This window comes from Dreissena polymorpha, chromosome 10 (assembly GCF_020536995.1).
Source record: "Dreissena polymorpha isolate Duluth1 chromosome 10, UMN_Dpol_1.0, whole genome shotgun sequence".
Lineage (NCBI taxonomy): Eukaryota > Metazoa > Mollusca > Bivalvia > Myida > Dreissenidae > Dreissena > Dreissena polymorpha.
Genome location: NC_068364.1, coordinates 63,598,296 through 63,618,903, shown reverse-complemented (window position 1 = coordinate 63,618,903; position 20,608 = coordinate 63,598,296). Strand labels below are relative to the sequence as shown.

The 20,608-nt window shown below is 33.2% G+C and overlaps 2 protein-coding genes across 2 annotated transcripts; both read left to right on the top strand.

Moving 5' to 3' along the window:
- Positions 1-7,998: 7,998 nt before the first annotated feature.
- On the top strand, positions 7,999-20,109 carry LOC127848443 (uncharacterized). Its single transcript, XM_052380912.1, has 3 exons — positions 7,999-8,283; positions 18,599-18,727; positions 19,345-20,109. Exons 1-3 carry the CDS (start codon positions 8,067-8,069, stop codon positions 19,521-19,523), a joined length of 525 nt encoding a protein of 174 aa, XP_052236872.1. The 5' UTR covers positions 7,999-8,066; the 3' UTR covers positions 19,524-20,109.
- On the top strand, positions 9,800-18,247 carry LOC127848439 (uncharacterized). The gene is made up of 2 exons (XM_052380906.1): positions 9,800-12,351; positions 16,933-18,247. Exons 1-2 carry the CDS (start codon positions 11,584-11,586, stop codon positions 16,936-16,938), a joined length of 774 nt encoding a protein of 257 aa, XP_052236866.1. The 5' UTR covers positions 9,800-11,583; the 3' UTR covers positions 16,939-18,247.
- Positions 20,110-20,608: the final 499 nt, after the last annotated feature.

The following is a 20,608-nucleotide window of genomic DNA, read 5'->3' as shown; positions in this document are numbered from 1 at the left end:
TCTGTAATTTAGGTAGAATGTTTTTAAGAACTGTATCCTTTTCATTATTTGTGAAAGTAATTCCTAACGTTGTGGCTTCATCGGATGTCCAATTAAATTTCATTTCTTTTTTATATAGAACATTACTTTGTTTTAATTTACCTACTCGTAGCACAGTACATTTACTTTTGTTTAGTTTTAGACCCGATGTCATTCCGTAAAGGGTTAGCGACTCTATTAGGTTATGGAAAGAATCGTAATTGTCGTTTAAAAAGTAAGTTGCATCGTCAGCAAATAGGGATTGTTTGATTTCTTCGTCAGGTTCTAGTGATATGCCTTTTATGTGTTTATTTGATTGGATGTGATGTGATAGAAACTCAATGCAAATAATAAATAGCGATGATGACAGTGGACATCCTTGTCGAACCCCCCGTTCGATGTTAAAACTGTTTGAAAAGAAGCCATTGTTAATGATTATACTTTTAATATCGGTATAGAATAGTTTGACCCATTGAATGAGACTTTCACCAAAGTTCATATTTTCTAAGCAGGAGAACATAAATGAATGATCAAGCGAATCGAATGCCTTTTCAAAGTCTGCAAAGAATATTAGACCAGGACTATTTGAATTGTTGAAATAGTTTATGCATTCTTGGATAAGACGAACGTTTTCACCAATGTATCGTCCCTTTATAAAACCAGATTGAGAATTTGAAATAATTGATGGTAATATTTTTTTAATTCTGTTTGCTATACTTTTAGTTGCAATTTTATAATCATTGTTTAGTAAACTAATCGGGCGCCAGTTTGATAAGGAATCTAAGTTTTTTCCAGGTTTTGGAATAAGTGATATAATACCTTGTTTTTGTAGCGTAGTTAAGTTTTCGTTGTTAAATGAGTAGTTAAGTGAATTAATTAGATGTGTTTTTATATCATTCCAGAATATTTTATAAAATTCGATTGTGATGCCATCCGATCCTGGGCTTTTGTTATTTTGCATTTCTTTTAGGGCTAGTCCACATTCATATTCATTAAGCAATCCGTCGCACAGTTGTTTTTCCTCCTGGTTTAAAGCGTGATGTGTATTTTTAAAAAGGGTGTTATTTTCAACATTTTTTCGTTTATAGAGGGTTTCGAAAAATAAACGTTGTTCTTCTAGTATTTGAGTTCTGTTTGTTATATCTTTGCCATTGACTACTAGTTTGTGTACAGTTTTTTGTTCACTTCTACGTTTTTCAATGTTTGCAAAATATTTTGTGTTTTTTTCATTGTGTTCAACATGCTGAGCACGCGCTCTTAGTATTATTCCATTGAGATGTGTATGATAGATTCCATCTAATATTTGTTTTTTTAATGTTATTTCATTTTCAATGTCGGTGGTATCATTTGTGTTTGTTTGATGCAATTGTTTTTCAAGTGTTTCAATGGTTTTGATGGTTTCAGTTTCAAGTTTGTGTGTTTCTTTTTGTTTAAATGATGTGTATCTAATTGTTGTGTTACGTATATTTCCTTTGATTACTTCCCATAAGGTGTTTGGGTTTGCATCTTTATTATTTTGGACTGTATTTAATATTTCCTGTTTTATTTGTGTTTGATATTGTGTATCTAATAAGATGCTGTTGTTAATTTTAAAGTATCCTGGGCCTCTTTCATGTTGTGTATTGTGCAGTTTAAGTTCAACTAGAGAATGGTCAGTCATAAATCCTGGTTTTATGTTACATGTGTCAATAATGTTGCAAAGAGATTCAGATATTAAAAAATAGTCTAATCTACAAAATATTGTTGGTTTTGTGTTTGAGTGCCAGGTGAATTTGCTTTCGTTTTGATATATTGTACGCCAGATGTCTATCATATTGTAGTTTTCAATTATGTTATTTAAAATGTTTCTATTTTTAGGATGAGAATAAAGGTTTCCATTCTTTTTGTCTAATAATGGGTTAAGAACAGTATTAAAATCACCACCGATTATAATGTTTTTATCTTGGTTATGAATTATAAAGGTTTGTAATGTTTCGTAGAATGTGGAATCATCTATGTTAAGGCCGTAGACATTGATTAATGTTAATTCTGTTTCGTGTATTTTGATATCTATACTTGCTTGTCTGCCAATTATTATTTCGTTAAAGTTATTGACTGTGATCCCTATATTATTTTTTATCAGAAAGGCAATGCCTTGTTTATTAGTATGTTGTCCGCTAAGATAGATGTCTCCGTCCCATTCATCTTTTAAGGTTTGTGCTAAAGTATGTGTCAAGTGGCTTTCTTGTAGTAGGCATATACTATATTTTTTTTCGTCTAACCATTTGAAGATTTTAATGCGTTTTTCTTTATTGTTAAGCCCTTTTACGTTCAGAGTGCATAATTTAATCATTTAAAGAGAGGGAGGGTGTGTAAATATTATTATGTGGGTTTGTCCAGTAAGTTTCTATTTTAAAGATGTCCATACATACATACAAAAATAGAAAACTAAAATTAGAGATACAAAAATATGAAGATTCTATAGGCATGAAGAAGTGAAAAGAAATAATCACAGAAGGATGAAAAAAGAGCTGTAAGATATGAATCCCAAAACAGGTATCTTGGGACAATATATATAATACAATATTCATAACTTTCAGCTTCTGCATGTTTAGACACAAACAATTCAGAAACTTAAACACGAACATACAATATAAGAACAAAATAATAAAAAGTACAAAAGGAGGCTTAAAGTATAATGAATGATTGTGGTTACAATCAAACATATGGACTTATTTACATCAAAATACATAATTTTACAACATACGTAGAATTCTTTACGTGTTATTGTTTTGGTGGTGTATTCCTTATGGTGAACGTAAAAAAAGGAAAAAGCGACATAGAAACCCAAAGTCTTCATGATTCTGACAAAAACAACAACAAAAACAACTGAATGCAACAGTTTTTGAAGATCACTTAATTCTGCATGCTTTTTAGAAGTTTATTATTTTAATATTTAATACATTATGCACTATTTTTGTTAATGAATGCTTAATTTATCTATACTTATTTTTTTAAATAGAATCTACATCTATACGTGTTTATTATACCGCAAACATATGTGTTTATAAACGTATAATTATAACAAAGTACAAAAACATCCCTGATAGAATAAGAATTTATATTAACGTTCAAAACAATATTTCAAAGTATTACTAAATAATTTTTAAGAAGGAATTCTTAATTTATCTAGACATGGTTTTTTAACAAAATCTACACATATACATGCTTATTACCGACAAAAAAGACAAAGACATATGAGTTAATCATGTAATTAAAAACAAGTTACATAATATCCCTGATAAATAAAAGATTGTCTTTAATTTTTATAATGAAGACTTATTTTATCTAAACATATGTTTTATAACAACTACATCTACACATGCTTTTTACCCCAACATATATGCGTTAATCATATAATTAAAGCAAGGTTCAGAACATCCCTGATTAATGAAGGATTGTCATCAACGTTCATGTGTTGCAGATATCAATTGTATTCATTTATATATAGACGTAACTAAAAGCGTATTTAAGCAGGTTAGTGTTCGCTCATATTAAGAAGACATAATTACATGTATACAAGAACAATATGCAAATTTTCTTTTTACAATAAAAATTGTACACAGCTTAAAAACTTGTCAAGCATATAAAGAGGACAGAAGAACTTTTATTTCGACAAATACATTATATTATAATAATATTTACACAGTTGAAATAGGCCGTTATGGTCCTTGATCAACATATATTATATCATTCATATATTCATAATACATGGTGTTGCATAAAAAAAACGTTATGGTTGAATAAACGATAATGTTCTGATACAGATACTAAATATCGCATCCACTCGAGATTCAATATCAATTTTCTTACGAGACATACAGTATTTACACAGCATATATTGATTTGATATTTCAATATTTCTATTTGAAAAACATGGTCTATAAAAGTGTTAATATAAATAACAGTTTCAAAATCAATAATTTTTTTAATTTTTTTTAACAAACTGTTTGTTCTTCACAAATATTAATGTAATATTCACACAACATGATGTAATATTCATATCATATTACGAAAACATAAGTACAATAATTCTAATGTGACGAGATTTGAATATTCTTATCATATTACGAGAACATAAGTACAATAATTCTAATGTGACGAGGCTTGAATAGACATATATTAATGTAATATTCACATAACATGATGTAATATTCATATTATATTACGAGAACATAAGTACAGTAATTCTAAGGTGATGAGACTTGAATAAACTATTTCATCAATGACCTCGTTATCATCTAAATTAGAAAAAACGAGTGCAGAAAGGAAAGCTAACTCTTCCAATCATTCTCAAAAGGAACAGAAGAGTTTTCTCCCCTTACCAAATGATTTATTCAGTATACCTAAAACTGCTAGTCTTAGTTGATATGGTTTAAGATTCAAGATTCAAAATAAAATATTGAAAATCTTAATCACCGATTGTATCCTTTTGTTGCAATATACAATATACTTTACTGAAATAATTGATCTTGTTTTATCACTACCTCCAATAAAGGATCTGTCTTTTACATGCATATGATCCTACCCCACTAATATTAAACAACATGTATACATCACCATGGGTAAAAAACGATTCTTATTTTATAAGTCCCTGTGTGCATAGTTTAAAATTTATATGTAGTCATGTAATACACGTATGACGCTTAATACTTTGGCTTTATGATGTCTGATAAGTATTTCTGCATATATTTGCAATGCAGAGACCCCAGTTACACCCACAACGATTGCAATTTTGATATACGGAACATATACACAAGTTTTGAGTTTATAAATTGTTAGAATAACAGTATTGTCAATGCTTAATTTTGCCAAAAACTGCAAAGACAGCTGGAAGATAATGTACCTTAATGTACCACAAGTTATGCAAACAACAGCTCATTTTTAATAAATGACCTATTATGTACATATAGGAGAAAAACAAATATTCGTCCTAAATATACTTTAGTATAGCATAGAACTACACAGATGATTTAGCACGAAATTATGTATCACAAATAATGTATCAACAGTTCATTTTGAATAATTGACCTATTATGTACATATAGGAAAATAAAACTACAACAAATATTCATCCTGAATAAACTATAGTATAGGATAGAACTACACAGATGATTTAACACAATCCCTTCATATATAATGGGTCTAGTTATATTGAACACAATAATATCATAGTATCATTAATTAATAGGGTTTTTTAAGTAGATTAACAGACAAATAAGTATTTCTACTACACAAATTTGATAAATACTATTGCATCACCCGTGTATAAATTTATGATTTGTTGTGCTACTCAGGAGATACAACTACCATACACTTAAGAAATTTGATAAGGACTATGATCTATTTAAGGTATAGATAGATGTAGACTATATGGATATGCTTTAAAATAGAAGGCAAAAATCTATAGTCAGTTGTAAGAGTTTAACCGATTATAATATAGTTTGTATCTTTGTTTACGTTTGTAAGTTTTCACTTTGTTAAAATCATTTTTTATGGATTGTAGTTTTCCAATTTATTTTTTACAATACGTTTTATGTTTATTACAAGGAAGGTGTTTAAGTGTTATCTACAATTTGCGAGGAAAAAGTAACAACACACACACATACAAGCCGGTTCAACATATAATAAGGGTATTAATTTGTAATTTAAAAATTCAATCGTAAAACATGTAAGATGTGGAAGTTTTATGTTTATTACAAGGAAGGTGTTTAAGTGTTATCTACAATTTGCGAGGAAAAAGTAACAACACACACACATACAAGCCGGTTCAACATATAATAAGGGTATTAATTTGTAATTTAAAAAATGCAATCGTAAAACATGTAAGATGTGGAACATACCACTTAAGCTTGTAGATGTCATCACTCTTACTGGCCGCTTCCGCCGTTTCTTCTATACTGCCTGAAGTTTTCTATGACATCATTAACATTGTCATATATATCAAACTTGATACGTTCTTCTGCAACAGTTTTCCCATAGACCGCCCCATTAAAGTACCACGCACTGTCGATATTCGGATGCAATAAAAGCCTGTTGATGAGTCCCTGGTTGGGTTTTGTGACGTCATCCACCAGCCTGTACCCTTTGCTTTTCATTGGTGCCCTTTTACGCATTATGGCAGATTTCACAGAGTTATTGCGTAGTTTGATTATCACTGGACGGATCTGTCCCTTCTTGGTTGGAATCCGGTGCATGGCCACTACATCTACAGGCTGTAGGTCGACCTCTGTGTTGATCTTTAGGATCTCACTGACAGATTTTGCTAGTGAAGTTTCGTTTTCCTCTTTATTTTCTGGGATATTTAGGATTTTTATGTTGTTTTTTCGTGAGTACTGCTCGTTGTAATTAGCTTTTTTATATGCGGTTTTGCTTATTTCATTGGTTTTATCAATTTGTTCTTGTAGTGTTGATTTGTTGCTTTCATTGATGTTTTCAAGTTGTTTTATTTTTTCTATGAGGTTTTTGTTATCAAAGTCAATGCTGTCGATTTTTGCCTGCATTTCGTTTACTTTTTCATTGATTAATTTTTCTATTTTTTTGTTTGTGTTTTCTTCAAGTTTTTTAATGAGATTTGTCACAGTGTTTGTTATTAGCATTTCAACTTCATCTTTTTTTATCATGCCTTTGAGATCCTCCCTTAAGTTGGAGATGCCTTCAGTCATGGCTTGAAGTTGTATATTTATTGAGTTAAGTTCTTCCATGCTTGAGTTACTATTGTCACTCGTATCTGGCCTATATTTCTTGACTGCAGGCTTTGTCGGTGGTTTTGTTCCAATGAAGTTTAGTTTTTGCTGGTTTTTTGTTTCGTTGCTCATTGTTAAAGTTGTTACAGTACAGTTATCTTCTTGCCTGGGGTGTCAAAGTAAATAATTGGCAACCACTTATCAATAACTATAGTCTGTTTTTAATCCTTTCTACACCTTGATGTTCAGGGATTATTCCAAGGTGATGTTTTATTGTATCGTACAGGTAATCTCTCAGGTATTACACAAATATTATTATATTCCTCTGTAGAAACTTCTTCAAACTACTAATTTATCCCATAAGTTTTCCAAATTTTCACTTTCTAATAATGTTCACTAAATATTCATACACATGTTGCACTATAAATTACTATTTTTGTTTCACTATAAACATGTATTTTAATGCATTTTGTGGAGAGCAAAATTATCCACCCATTCCCTCCAACCTATAGCCTATCCTTTAATAATTAATAGTACTAGTAGTAGTAGTAGTAGTAGTAGTAGTAGCAGCAGCAGTAGTAGCAGCAGTAGTAGTAGTAGTAGTAGTAGTAGTAGTAGTAGTAGTAGTAGTAGTAGTAGTAGTAGTAGTAGTAGTAGTAGTAGTAGTAGTAGTAGTAGTAGTAGTAGTAGTAGTAGTAGTAGTAGTAGTAGTAGTAGTAGTAGTAGTAGTAGTAGTAGTAGTAGTAGTAGTAGTAGTAGTAGTAGTAGTAGTAGTAGTAGTAGTAGTAGTAGTAGAAGTAGTAGTAGTAGTAGTAGGAGTAGTAGTAGTAGTTGTTGTTGTGGTAGTAGTAGTAGTAGTAGTAGTAGTAGTAGTAGTAGTAGTAGTAGTAGTAGTAGTAGTAGTAGTAGTAGTAGTAGTAGTAGTAGTAGTAGTAGTAGCAGCAGAGGTAGTAGTAGTAGTAGTAGAAGTTGTTGTAGAAGAAGATGAAGAAGAAGGAGAAGAAATAGTTTTCTCGATGTTTGTTTTTATTAAACATTTATATTAGAGAACAAAAAAAAATCCAACGTGAATTCAATATCAACATAATACTTGTAAGATACTAATTAAACTTTTACTGCAAGATTACAATATTAAAGTCTATACAAACGACACTCCAATATTCCACATTCTGCTTTCTACAGTTGTCGTGATGTTATCAGTTACGAAAAGATAAATCTGCAGCGTTCTTATAACCGCTCGTTTATTTTTATTTTTATTTTTTTGCATCATACCATTACAAGGCGACCGTGTTTGCGGTTGTTCACGTACGTCTTGTGTTCACAATGAATGCCAAGATTGCTGTAGTGCTGTCGCTTATCGCGTGTGTTATCAACTGCGTCGGCCTGGCGATCCCTTACTGGCTTGTAGCCTCGAAAGATGAGGCCGGCCTTTCAATCAGCGTCAATTCAGGCATTTGGTTAGTGTGCTACCATGGGGTAATTTATGGATTACAAGTGGACAAATGTAATTCTTATGACGATCCAAAGATACTAACTGTCCGTAAGTACATTTTGTTTAGTTAATATAAACCTTAATATTTTTTATCACATGTACCGGTAACCAAAGGCTTCTTTAGACGTTCAAGAGCGAGTCTTCCAGCTCATTTCGTAGACACATCAAGTTCTTAGTATCATTTAAGAATATTGAGTCATCGTTGTAATCGAAATGTGGGCGTTCGATCGAAAGATGGTTATTATATCCACTCAGGGACCCCGTCGAGTTTTTACTTTACAACACATTGTGTATAACATGTTCTTGAACTACGAAATAGGAATAAAACTAAGATGGTAATACAAGTGATGTTTTATTATTTTCAAATTATAAGTAATGATTTGATCTGGTATATCAAATTATAATCACATTTCCAGTAGTGATATTTTAAGAACAAATAACAAACTATAAAAAAGATACGATTTTTCGTCGAATAAAATTTTAGGGAATATAGCAAGGAAAAACTGGATTCGTACTGCAATGTAAATAACATTTTTAGTTTCAGCATAATTACCCTTAGCAAAACCTATTATTTCAGTTAATAAAATATACTATTATACAAATTTATATGGTGTTTTTTTCGTTCATTTGTGTTTTTGCTTGTAATGTTCGTTTTTACCTGGAGCTTATGGTTGACAGATTGGTCACGTGCTTTAAATGCTCTATGAATAAAATAAATTTCCTGCTGATACAACCTACGATTCACATACTGTCTATTTGTTATTATTTTTTTAACTGAATTCCTGTTCGTCGATTTGAAGTGCAGATTAACATGAACTTAACTCCAGTTTTATTAATTTATTTGAGGGCATTCAAAAATGCTTATCACAAATTTGTATTAAGCAAAAAGTTATGTTTTGTCATTGCATTGATTTTACGACGTATTTTCAAATACCTGTCTGTATATTTGGTTGTAAAGCATTGATAAGGGCTTGTAATTTAAACACATCAAGTATGCACTAGATCCTAGACAAACACGTTTTTAAAAGCTCGTTTTTGTTAAGTGTGATTTAACGGGCACAATGAAGATAAACATTGATTCGATTGTTGTATCGATTGTGTTTCCACAATAATTGTTTTCTAAGAAAATGTCACATGCTTATGTTACACCCTCAACCCGTTGAATTCAAGTTTACTTTAAACACAGACTTTATAAAAAATCGGACAGAATGGTATGAATCAAAACGTCATTATCTTGAGACAAATCTCTATAAACAACTTCATGCTTTCAATGTAATTCAATATTATAAAATTAAATATTGATTAGTTATTCAAATTAAAACATTGCAAATGCAAATGAGCATTTACTCTTATTTTGTTCAGGTCTTAAAAAATTGGTCGAGTTCTGTAGTATACCTTAAAAGATATATTTCTTCTCAAGGTGGAGCAGCAGGTGATATTGTATGCAATGTGACACCGGGTAAGATGGTTTCGTCTATGTTGCGCGCGCATCCCATAGACAGGTCATCCTCACTGTGCGGCTTACGTGTGGGTTTCTGCCGCAATCATAATACACTGTACGTGTTGCTGTTTTGTTTATCTTAGCTCTAATCCGAATGTCTGCTATTTGTTTCAACGCTTGCTCCGATCTTGATAAAACTTTATGAGATCCAAGCGTTTAAGTGATATTGTTCAATTTTGAAGTAAGATAAAATGGTATAAAAGCTAGGTCAGTAGACCGAATGGTGTAAGAATAATGTTAAATCTTGATGAAAACTTTATCTCCGATCGAGGTCTTGGTAAAATATCATCGGAGGCTAAGCAATTTTGTTCAGAACTAGAGCTTATCTATGTTGGTTTTTCTTTTGACGAATATAGTCAAAATGTATAACTCTGTAAATCCGGTTGCATTTCTTTAAGAAAATTGGTAAGAATTTAAAACTGTTCTTGTGGCTTAAAGCTAGTATGTAATAATGGTTTTCTAAAATTGAATGGTACACAAAGTCAAATAATAGCAAATCGTATTTTGATATTGTGCGCTATATGTTCAACCTAATTCTCGATAACCTTTTCATTAGTATGTTACAATCGCTCGATTGGTCGTTGTCGGCTCGGGTACTACTTACATTTAGCCCGGGTACTTGTTAGTATAATTACATGTATCCCGGGTACGGTAAATAAACTAAAACGTGCCCAGCCGATATAAGACTGTACCCGAGCTGTATTCCCGCCCAAATTCCGATGTCCTTAAACGCGCTACCGATTACCGTATTAACGAAAACGATTACCGTAATTACGAAACAATTAAAAAACTGCAGCAACATGCTTTTTGAGTTTAAGTTTCGATAATAAAGAGGTCATTTAACAGAAAATGGATATACATATGAACTTAATTATTTTTTTAAAAATAGCCGACAACGACCGATTTAGCGTTAAAATGCTCGGGTACGTTTTAGTATATTTACCGTACCCGGGATAAATGTAAGTATAACTCTATACATAGATGGTGAAGTCACTACGTTATTGTCACCTCTGTACTAAGACGCATAACATTCCCCTGGTTTGGGGAATTATGCTTCCGCCAAAGTAGTTCTGCGTAGGAATGAAAAAGTTAATAATGAAAGAAAAATCGTTTTTTATTGTGTGTTTAAAACGAAATGTTGTTTAAAGAAATGTTTTTTAATTGTGTTAAAATGTGATTTTGAATCTTTATTAAGACTGATTATTAGAAGCACGATTATCTGACTACTTTCTCTTTCACTGTTCACTCGTAAAAGAATTGCTACCCACAATTCCTTTCGCGTTAGTACACAGGTCAGTAAGACCGGTGTGTACACAATGTGTAAGTATACTTAAGTGTAAGTAGTACCTGAGCCTACAATGACCAATCGAGCTTTACTATCAAACGTAAGCTAAGTTTAAAACAAAGGTATACGTGTTTTCACTGTCAGTTATGAAACATCACGGCTAAGTTCGTCTGTACTGTCATAATATAAAACAAATATATATCTATATGAGCTGGTTATTATACATAACATGTTTTCATGTGATCGATATATTGCAATTATGGTCCTGTCATGATATTAAGATGATTAACTCTTGATCCATTTGCTGATGTTATATATCTACCATGTAGTATTTACTTCCCTTGATATATTTGTATGTTTGCTTCACTTCACATGTAGAAATCGAACCAGTAACACGCAATAAAAAGTATATACAAACTTATGGAGTTCTTATGATTGATTAACACATTACTATAATGACCAACATTATGACATGGTGTCAGATACTACTGTGAACGTCTGATAGAAATTGATCATAGAAATATTTTCAACATTCTTAGATTTACTGCAAAAATTGTGCACGATGGATTCATCGGAAATTCCAGAACCCAAAATGGACTGGGGCTCGAGTAACCTTCCAAAGGCATGGCTTCACTTCAAAGATCACGTAGATTTCAATTTCAAGCTAGATATAATTTACACGCAATTCCTTGAGCATGTGCAGCCGAAGCTAAATTCTGTTTTTAAACGTTACCAATTCAACAACATTGTACAAGGGCAACTGTCAATCGAAGATTTTCTAACAACGCTACGAATTTCAGCAGCAGATTGCAAATTCACAAATAAAAAAGAAATGATACGGGACAGAATTGTGTTTGGACTTACATCTACAAGAATCTGCGAAAAGCTTATACAAGAAGGTGACAAACTGACATTAGATATGGCAATCGAAATAGCAAGAACATTTGAGTATGCACAAAATCAAATGAAATCTATCGAAAATAAAGAAAAGGACGTCAGCGCGTTACAAAGAAGGCAAATGCGCAAACATCAACAGAGATCGCAAAATTTTGCTAATCTGAGTAAACAACAGAAAGATCTACACAAGACACCAGATCTACACAAAAAAACATGTGGCCAATGTGGAAATAATCATATGGATTCCTCGTGTCCAGCCAAGGATCATCAGTGCCGGAAGTGCCGGAAATGGAACCATTTCGTGAGCGTATGCAGGTCGGTGAAACGATCTTCATGCCAAAAGAAAATTGTCCAGGTTATCGACGGTGACGACAGCGACAGCAGTGACGAGAACGGCTTTAACATAGCATCAGTTACCAGACAGAAAGATGAGGTATTTGCAAATATTTATGTTGGTCTTTCAAATACCAAAATGAGCTTTAAAATAGATACGGGTGCGTCCTGAAATACTATGACCAAAAAAAGATAACCGCTCTTTAAATTAAAAGAGTCCACTTAAACAATGTCAAAGTACGTTGAAAGCTTACAACGGGTCAAAATTATATGTATTAGGCCACAACAAATTGATTAAATGTTCGATGGATTCGCCGCACCTAAAAATCTTAAAACTAAATAAAAATATTTTTATTTTGCGCCCGCAGCAAAAAATTTGCTGCGCACCTATTTATTAAATGATTTAGTTTTATTTACCTACGTATTTTACGACATAGAGTGTTATAACGCTTTGCGTTATTAGATTGCCTTATGGTTAATACAAATGGCAGCGTTCGTCTGTATTGTCATGTCGGCAAAAGACACAAATGGAATCAGGATGTGAAATGTCGCCGGTATGCGTTCGATTGGTAAAACTCTGCAATAAACTTGTCGGTATTGATTACGTTAAAATATTAAAAAATAACATGCAAAGGAGTGTCGCCGTTGAACTGGACAAACAAAATGTCGAGTATAATATAAATTGTACGAGCCACCTATCTACTAGTTCAAACTGTTGATGGCTAATTGCAAGGTGTGCATTATGCCCTTAAAACATGAATTTAACATAAGTAAGAAAGGGAAGAAACTTTCTGGACGTAAACAATTTTACTGGCATTTAATTGACTTTTTTTATATTAAAATACAAAACTTTAACTACCCATTTTTTATGTTTCTTTCATTAGGAAGTTATGTTGTTTTTTTTACTTTACAAAACTTAAACTTCTCATTTCTAATTTTAACAGTGCTAAAATAACAAAAGTAATGCATCGAGTATTGTATAATAACATAACCTATGATATTTAGAACTAATACAAAGTCGAGATATTTCGTATCAGTGTTTTTTGCCCCAAATCACAGACTCTTGTAGGCTGTGTCCAAATTGAAAATTCTAACAAAAATGCTGTTTCCCAAAAAATAACTTTTTTTCTTTTAAAAGTCTCGTCAAAATTTCAAAAAAAATAAGTCATTTTTTTTTTAAATAAACTCAATTGGTTTGATGAGTTTTAAACTTTATCATACAGCAGTTTAATGCCCTAGCACTTTATACATTTTAGAAAGCAGTTAAACATGCACTTATTAACAATTGGTATACTGTTATCTATAATCATAATAAAAATGGTTTAATATTCCCAATTTCATGATTTATCGCACGTTATCCCCATTCAAAAAGGCGCAGGCTGTAAAATATGACGCAAAGAAAAACCACTGCTTATGCTTGATATTTATTTAAGCAATCACTACCTGGTGTGAGTAAGCAGAACAGCTATACCTTTTTTATATATTTTTACAAACATTTGATAAGGGCTTAAACTTAATTATTACTTCTAAATTATCTTGTACTGGTATTTTTCAGATATCATGCATTTATTTGGCAAAATATATCAATTTACATAGACAATATATGTATTGTTTATTTTTCGCTTTTCGCTCGCTTGTGATTTAACAAAGAATAGAATAAAAATAAATGTATTTTTATTTCGCTCGCTCGCTCCATTTTTGGGAAGAAAGAATCAGTAGAACAAATCATCAATTTGTTGTGGCCTTAGGTAAGGTTACACTGCAATACAGATATAAGAATGTGAACAAAAACGTTACATTATATGTGGTCAAGCAGAGCAAATGCTCAATTCTGGGATTACAAGCCAGATTAGACATCAATTTAATCAAACTAGTCATGGCCCTTGACAAAATACAACAAATTACACTATTACTAAGGACTCTGTTCTAAGTAGTTTTCCTGAAATTTTCACGGGTATAGGAAAGATGCCAAGATCTTGCTCAATACAAACAGATCCCAAGGTGCATCCCCCACACAGAGTTCCTGTTGCTCTACAAGGTCAAACAAGAATTACACCGCATGGATAAAGAGGGCATTATCAAAAAGGTTGATCAGCCTACCCCATGGGTTAATTCTATGGTTGTGGTCAACAACCCGGGATCAGATAATGTCAGGATATGTCTAGACCCTACAGATCTCAACAAAGCCATAAAAAGACCCCATTACCCAATGAAAACGCTTGATGACATATTGCCACAGTTAAAATCTGCAAAGGTGTTCACGAAAATGGACTGTCGATCAGGTTATTGGTCATTGAAACTTGATCATGAATCATCATTTTTGTCAACATCCAATACTTTTCTGGGTAGATACAGATATCGCCGCATGCCAATGGGTCTTATCTGTTCGCAAGATTTCTACCAACAAAAGATGGACCAGATACTGACAGGATTACCTGGTTGTGCAGTCATTGTTGACGATATACTTGTGTACGGAAGTTCCACAGAGGAACATGACGAAAATTTGAGACGGGTTTTAAAGACATGTGCTCAAAACGGTATCAAGCCAAATAGAGACAAGCTTGAAGTTGGCGTCTCTGTGGTCAAATGTTTAGGACATCTTCTGACGAAAGCCGGTATAAAGACTGATCCACAGAAAGTGGAAGCTATCACAAATATGCAGAGACCCAAAGACAAGACAGAATTGCAAACTATCATGGGAATGATAACTTATTTATCTAAGTTTGCTCCAAATCTGTCTGAAATAACGACTCCAATGAAAGACGTATTGAAAAAAGACGTTGCATTCCATTGGGATAGCCCCAAACAGGAAGCATTCGATAAGATCACGAACATACTGACACAGTCACCAGGACTGTTCTGACATTCTATGACCCTGACAAACCTCTTGTACTCCAGGTCGATAGTTCCAAATATGGCCTTGGTGCAGCGTTGATGCCAGAAGGACGACCTTTTGCATATGCAAGTAAAACTCTTACTTTAACAGAGGTCAATTGGGCACAAATTGAGAAGGAAATGCTCGCGATTACCTTCGGTCTCAATTGATACAGACAATATTTCTATGGTAGAAAGGTCAAAACTGATCATTTGCCATTGATAGCAATCATGAAAAAAAAAACATTTAAGCAGCTCCACCAAAGTTGCAACGCATGATGTTGCATGTTCAAGGTTACGACATGACATTAGAACACAAAGCAGGTACACAGATACCATTAGCTGACACGCTGAGTAGACATTATATGATACATACCCTGACTTATCTGAGGCCACAAATGATCACGTGCATATGGTCATGGCGACATTGCCTTACACTGACAGAAAACTTGAAGATGTTCGAAAACACACCTCTGAAGACCTAGTATTACAAATACTGAGGCAGACAATACTTGACGTTTGGCCTGAAGGCAGAAAAGATTGTCCACCGATCATTTTAGACTATTGGAATATGAAAGATGAACTTTGTTATATTGATGGGTTGATAATCAAAGGTCAAAGAATCGTAATTCCAACTTAATTGAGGCGTGAAATGCACAATATCATACACAGCGGTCATTTTGGTGTAGATAAATGCATGAGACGCGCTCGTGAGACAATGTTTTGGCCAAGATATCAGTTCACATTGAACAACAATTTGCTAATTGTCACATTTGTCAAAAATTCAGACCTGGAAATCAAAAAGAGACTTTGATTCCGCATGAAATACCAGACTACCCATGGCAGACAGTTGCCACCGACGTATTTACGTTGGAAAAGCAAGATTACTTGCTAGTTGTTGATTACTACAGTAATTTCTTTGAGTTTGAGAAACTAGGTAACACAACAAGTAGCTGTATTATAAAATGCATGAAACGTTGTTTTTCAAGTCATGGTATCCCGCAAAAAGTTGTGTCAGACAACGCCAGTTACTACACTTCTCAACAATTCAAACAGTTTGTTAAAGATTGGGACTTTAAACAAGTATTTTCTAGTCCATATCATACCAATCAAATGGTTTAGCTGATGCAACGGTCAAAATATGTAAGCAAATGTTGAATAAAGCCAAACATTTAAACACAGATTACTTGATGTTTTTGCTTGATTATCGTGCTACTCCACTTTCTTCAGGATACACCCCTGCACAGTTACTCATGGGCAGAAAAATCAGGTCATTCTTGCCAATGACAAGGAAAATGTTCAATCCTAAAGTTTCTTATTATCGCAAGGTCAAAATTTATTTGCAGAAAAGAAAGGATGAACAAAAGCAATACTACAATAAATCTGCCAGAAATTTGCCTACTTTAAGTATAGGTGATTCCGTAAGAATCAGAGAGGAAAACACCTGGCAGCCAGCCAATGTCGTGGGAAAATCCAGCGACAGATATTACATGGTACAGACACCCGATGGGTCAAATAGGAAGCACTAAATAAAAATTAATGATCACCCTTCCACCTCCAATGACACAAATGTTGAGAAAGAGTTAAACTTATCAGACACACCACCCAAAACAAATGATAACAGCTCATTACCTTTGGAAACTCAGACCAACACTAATGAATGCAAATTGCCTTCATCAACCAGTGCTGATAAGCCAGCAATTTCTAGTGACAGTCAATGCGATCATAATTTCCGTGCTGGTCGTATTTCAAAACCAACTATTCGTTAGTCTATGTGAAATAAATGTGTGTTGTTAACCTGTTTCAGTTTTAGCAGCAGACCTCAGGAACAGAGATAAAACAGACACTACAATGAAAATGGGACTGTGAAATTCTCTGTGTATACTCACATGAAGTATCATGTTACGATAAACATGTTCTGATGAATATTTTAAAAGTGTTTAAGAGTTGATCAACTGTATTAATGGTACATTTTAATAATGCTGATATTTGATTGATGTTTCATAACTCATTATCCAGAATGATTGTATAAGAATAATACAATTTATAATTGAATAAAAAGGGAGATGTCATGATGTTAAGATGATTAACTTTTGATCCATTTGCTGATGTTATATATCTACCATGTAGTATTTACTTCCCTTGATATATTTGATACTGATTGTAATACTGTATGTTTTCTTCACTTCACGTGTAGCCATCAACCAGTAATACGCAATAAAAAGTATATACAAACTTGGAGTTCTTATGATTGATTAACACATTATTATAATGACCAACATTATGACATGTCCGCTGGATTTTTCGTTCATCAAATTGGAGAACCCGGAATTTTGCACATTAGCAACAGGTGTCATTGCAAATAGACTAAAACAATACTTGATATTTTATTTTTGTCTTTCTAGTAAACAGAAACGATTAAAAGTTGTTGTTTTTATATTTCAAACCGATCGTCCTAAAACATATATTTAGGTTTTTGCATTATACTATTGCATGCATAATTCTTGTAAAGCACTCCTTGTTTAGAATGGGTTGTTGTCATGGACAACAATTGGTACTTATATGTGCACCCGCAATTAAAGGGGCCTTTTCACAGATTTTGGCATATTTTGAAGTGTGTCATTAAATGCTTTATATTGATAAATGTAAACATTGGATCTTAAAAGCTCCAGTAAAAAATCAAGAATAAAATTAAAACAAGGAAAAAAAAGTAAACGGTACCAAGGCTCGAACCAGTGACCCCCGGAGTCATGAAGTTACTCTGAAGTAAAAACGCATTAGCCCTCTCGGCTATTCCGCGGAGTATACTCAGCAGAAGTATTTTATACCTTATATAAGCAATCTTCGTAGTTTCGTAAATTTAAACGACAACAACAGAACTCTCCAAATTATTCAATCGTTTCGCGTTGCAACGCTTTATAATTTTTAGGTTTTCAAATCGTCAAAAGACACATATAATGGCTATATTGGGCTATGGTAAATGTTCAGTAATACTTTTTCCTCACAAATATCATAACTAAAACGAAAATTTGCGAATCTGAAACAACTTTTTTCAATTTTCTCAATTTACCAAACCGTGAAAAGATCCCTTTAAATATGTATATGTTCCGTGTGTTGCATTGTCTATGGATTGTCCCCGAATAAAGAAATCCAATGACTCTGATTCGACCCTTTTATGAAGCTTAACAATCCAAATAACTTGAAAGGAATGACCAAATATATAATGACGGTTTTAAACGATATTTGTCATCACGTTAATCACGTTATTAAACTATTTGTATCGAATAGTTATACCCGATACGACTTTGTGAGATTAATCTTAACATAAAGAGCTATATGTACATTCTAATGTCATTAAATAAGCATACACATGACCTTAAGCTCAACCTGCAATAAATTTCATGTTTAGTCACTCAGAAATTGATCGTCGCAAAGCCATCGATTTATATAACAGTTACCGAGTTTACTTTCAGCTAATAACATACTGCAAGTAAGGTACATTGAGATCACGGCCTCCATACTGATGTTTGCATCCACAATATGGGGATTCAATCCTCCAAACGCGAACACCAAACCACCAGGGGTCATATGTATCATAGCAGGTATTGTTTGTTTTGATTGTCGTCGTTTTGGACAAGAGTTCAATCATATCATATATTTTATTTTATCTTTGCACAATTTAACATCGACAAACCTTCCTTTTCCAATATTAGTAATTGTCAATGGCGTCTGGTGCAGACGGTAGTATAAATCAATACATTTAAGAACACATTACAAACGCTTGCATACGTTTTGTAAGAACTAGAAAAAATATATTTGGCATCGTGTATAGGCATATAAGTGCACTATTCACTTTGTAGCAAACTACTTTGAAGGTCAAAGCCTGAATGATTATTTTGTAGCGCGTTAGATTTCGCTCCTTAACGACCTGGTTTCGAATTCAGATAAGGACAATATTTTCGTCCACTTTTTTCTTGATTTCATTACTATTCACGAGCATTTTAAATGTTATATATAACGTTCGGAGTAAATACATAAAAAACGTTTTATTACAAACACAAACAAATCACTTAGGAAATCCATGATGATTATGATTATCACGATGATGATGATGGTGATAATAATGATGCTGATGCTGATGCTGCTGCTGCTGCTGCTGCTGATGATGATGATGATGTTGCTACTGCTGCTGTTGTTTTTTATGATACATATATTTCAGGTATTCTGGCTCTTGTCGGGTGCATATTGTTCGCGACTAACAGCGACATCAAGACTCTCGTGACCGCAGAGGGCACAGATTACCACGAGCACGCAGGGTTCGCCTTGTGTATCATAGCCGGAGTATTCAGTCTGGTCAGCGGGGTGCTATACATGATTGTTAAAAATGACACGCCGTAAATGCTTGAAAGCTAGTGACATTTGTTTCATTTTTGATTCTTAACATCATATTTCGTTTAATTAATCAAGAAAAATAAGTCACAACGTTTTTTTGGTTAGTTTAAACCTATTTATTTTAGCTCGATTCCATCGAAAGCCTAAAGCTTATATAAACGCTCTCGAGTCCGTTTCCTGGGCCAAGAACCAGTACTTGGTGTCTTTGGGGGAGATCTAAAGAACGCTTCCACGGTGGGGATCGAACCCATGATCTCCCGGTCGCTAGGCGGACACCATATCCATATCCATTTCACCAATGCGACCTCATTTTTTTGGTTGATCATCAATGTATAAGAATGTTCAATGCCATAGGAACAAACCCTCTCGTGAGTTTTGCTCATTCGTTTCTGTTGCAGACATTTCCCATGTAAACATGTATTTTGAAGTTATATCACCGTTAATGTATATATATATATATGTTCACTTCAATGAAAACTAATGATGAGTTATTGTTCAATGGACATGCTCGCAAAATGTTGATCGAATTTGATATCGTTGCATAAAAACATGTTAATTAACATGACTCGTTAAATAAACGGCCTAATGATAATTACATAATTATTATCGAATCAAATGCCAAAAGTATTTTCTTTTTTAATAAGGCTTTTCATCAAAGAGTTGTTTAGTTTACATTATTTCTTTGTTTCTTGTTTTCAAAGCAATATGTTCCAAAGGTGAATAAAAAGCAATTGTGTAGCCGTTATAAGGATATTTATATACCTTTTTACGAAGATTATTTGAACTCTTCTTATTATGACATTCATCGTATTTTAAGCATTTGCATGATTGGACATCAATAAAAAAAAACTGCTTATATACCATACAACCTCATGATACATACATAACGCGACAGTGTTCAGAGTCAACACGTGCGGTTGTTTATTAAAGTCTTATCATCACTAAGGATGCCAAGCCTGCGTTTTTGCTGTCAATCATCGCCTGTGTGCTCATTATATTCAGCCTGGCCATCACGTACTGGCGTGCTGCCTCGAAATCTGACGCCGATCAGTCAGCCAGTGTCAATATGGACCTGTGGTCAGTGTGCATTC

Coding starts and splice junctions, on each gene's coding strand:
- LOC127848443 (XM_052380912.1), top strand. CDS start 8,067: ATGAATGCCAAGATTGCTGTAGTGCTGTCGCTTATCGCGTGTGTTATC. Junction 8,284..18,598: donor TCCAAAGATACTAACTGTCC/GTAAGTACATTT, acceptor GTTTACTTTCAG/CTAATAACATACTGCAAGTA. Junction 18,728..19,344: donor GGTCATATGTATCATAGCAG/GTATTGTTTGTT, acceptor CATATATTTCAG/GTATTCTGGCTCTTGTCGGG.
- LOC127848439 (XM_052380906.1), top strand. CDS start 11,584: ATGGATTCATCGGAAATTCCAGAACCCAAAATGGACTGGGGCTCGAGT.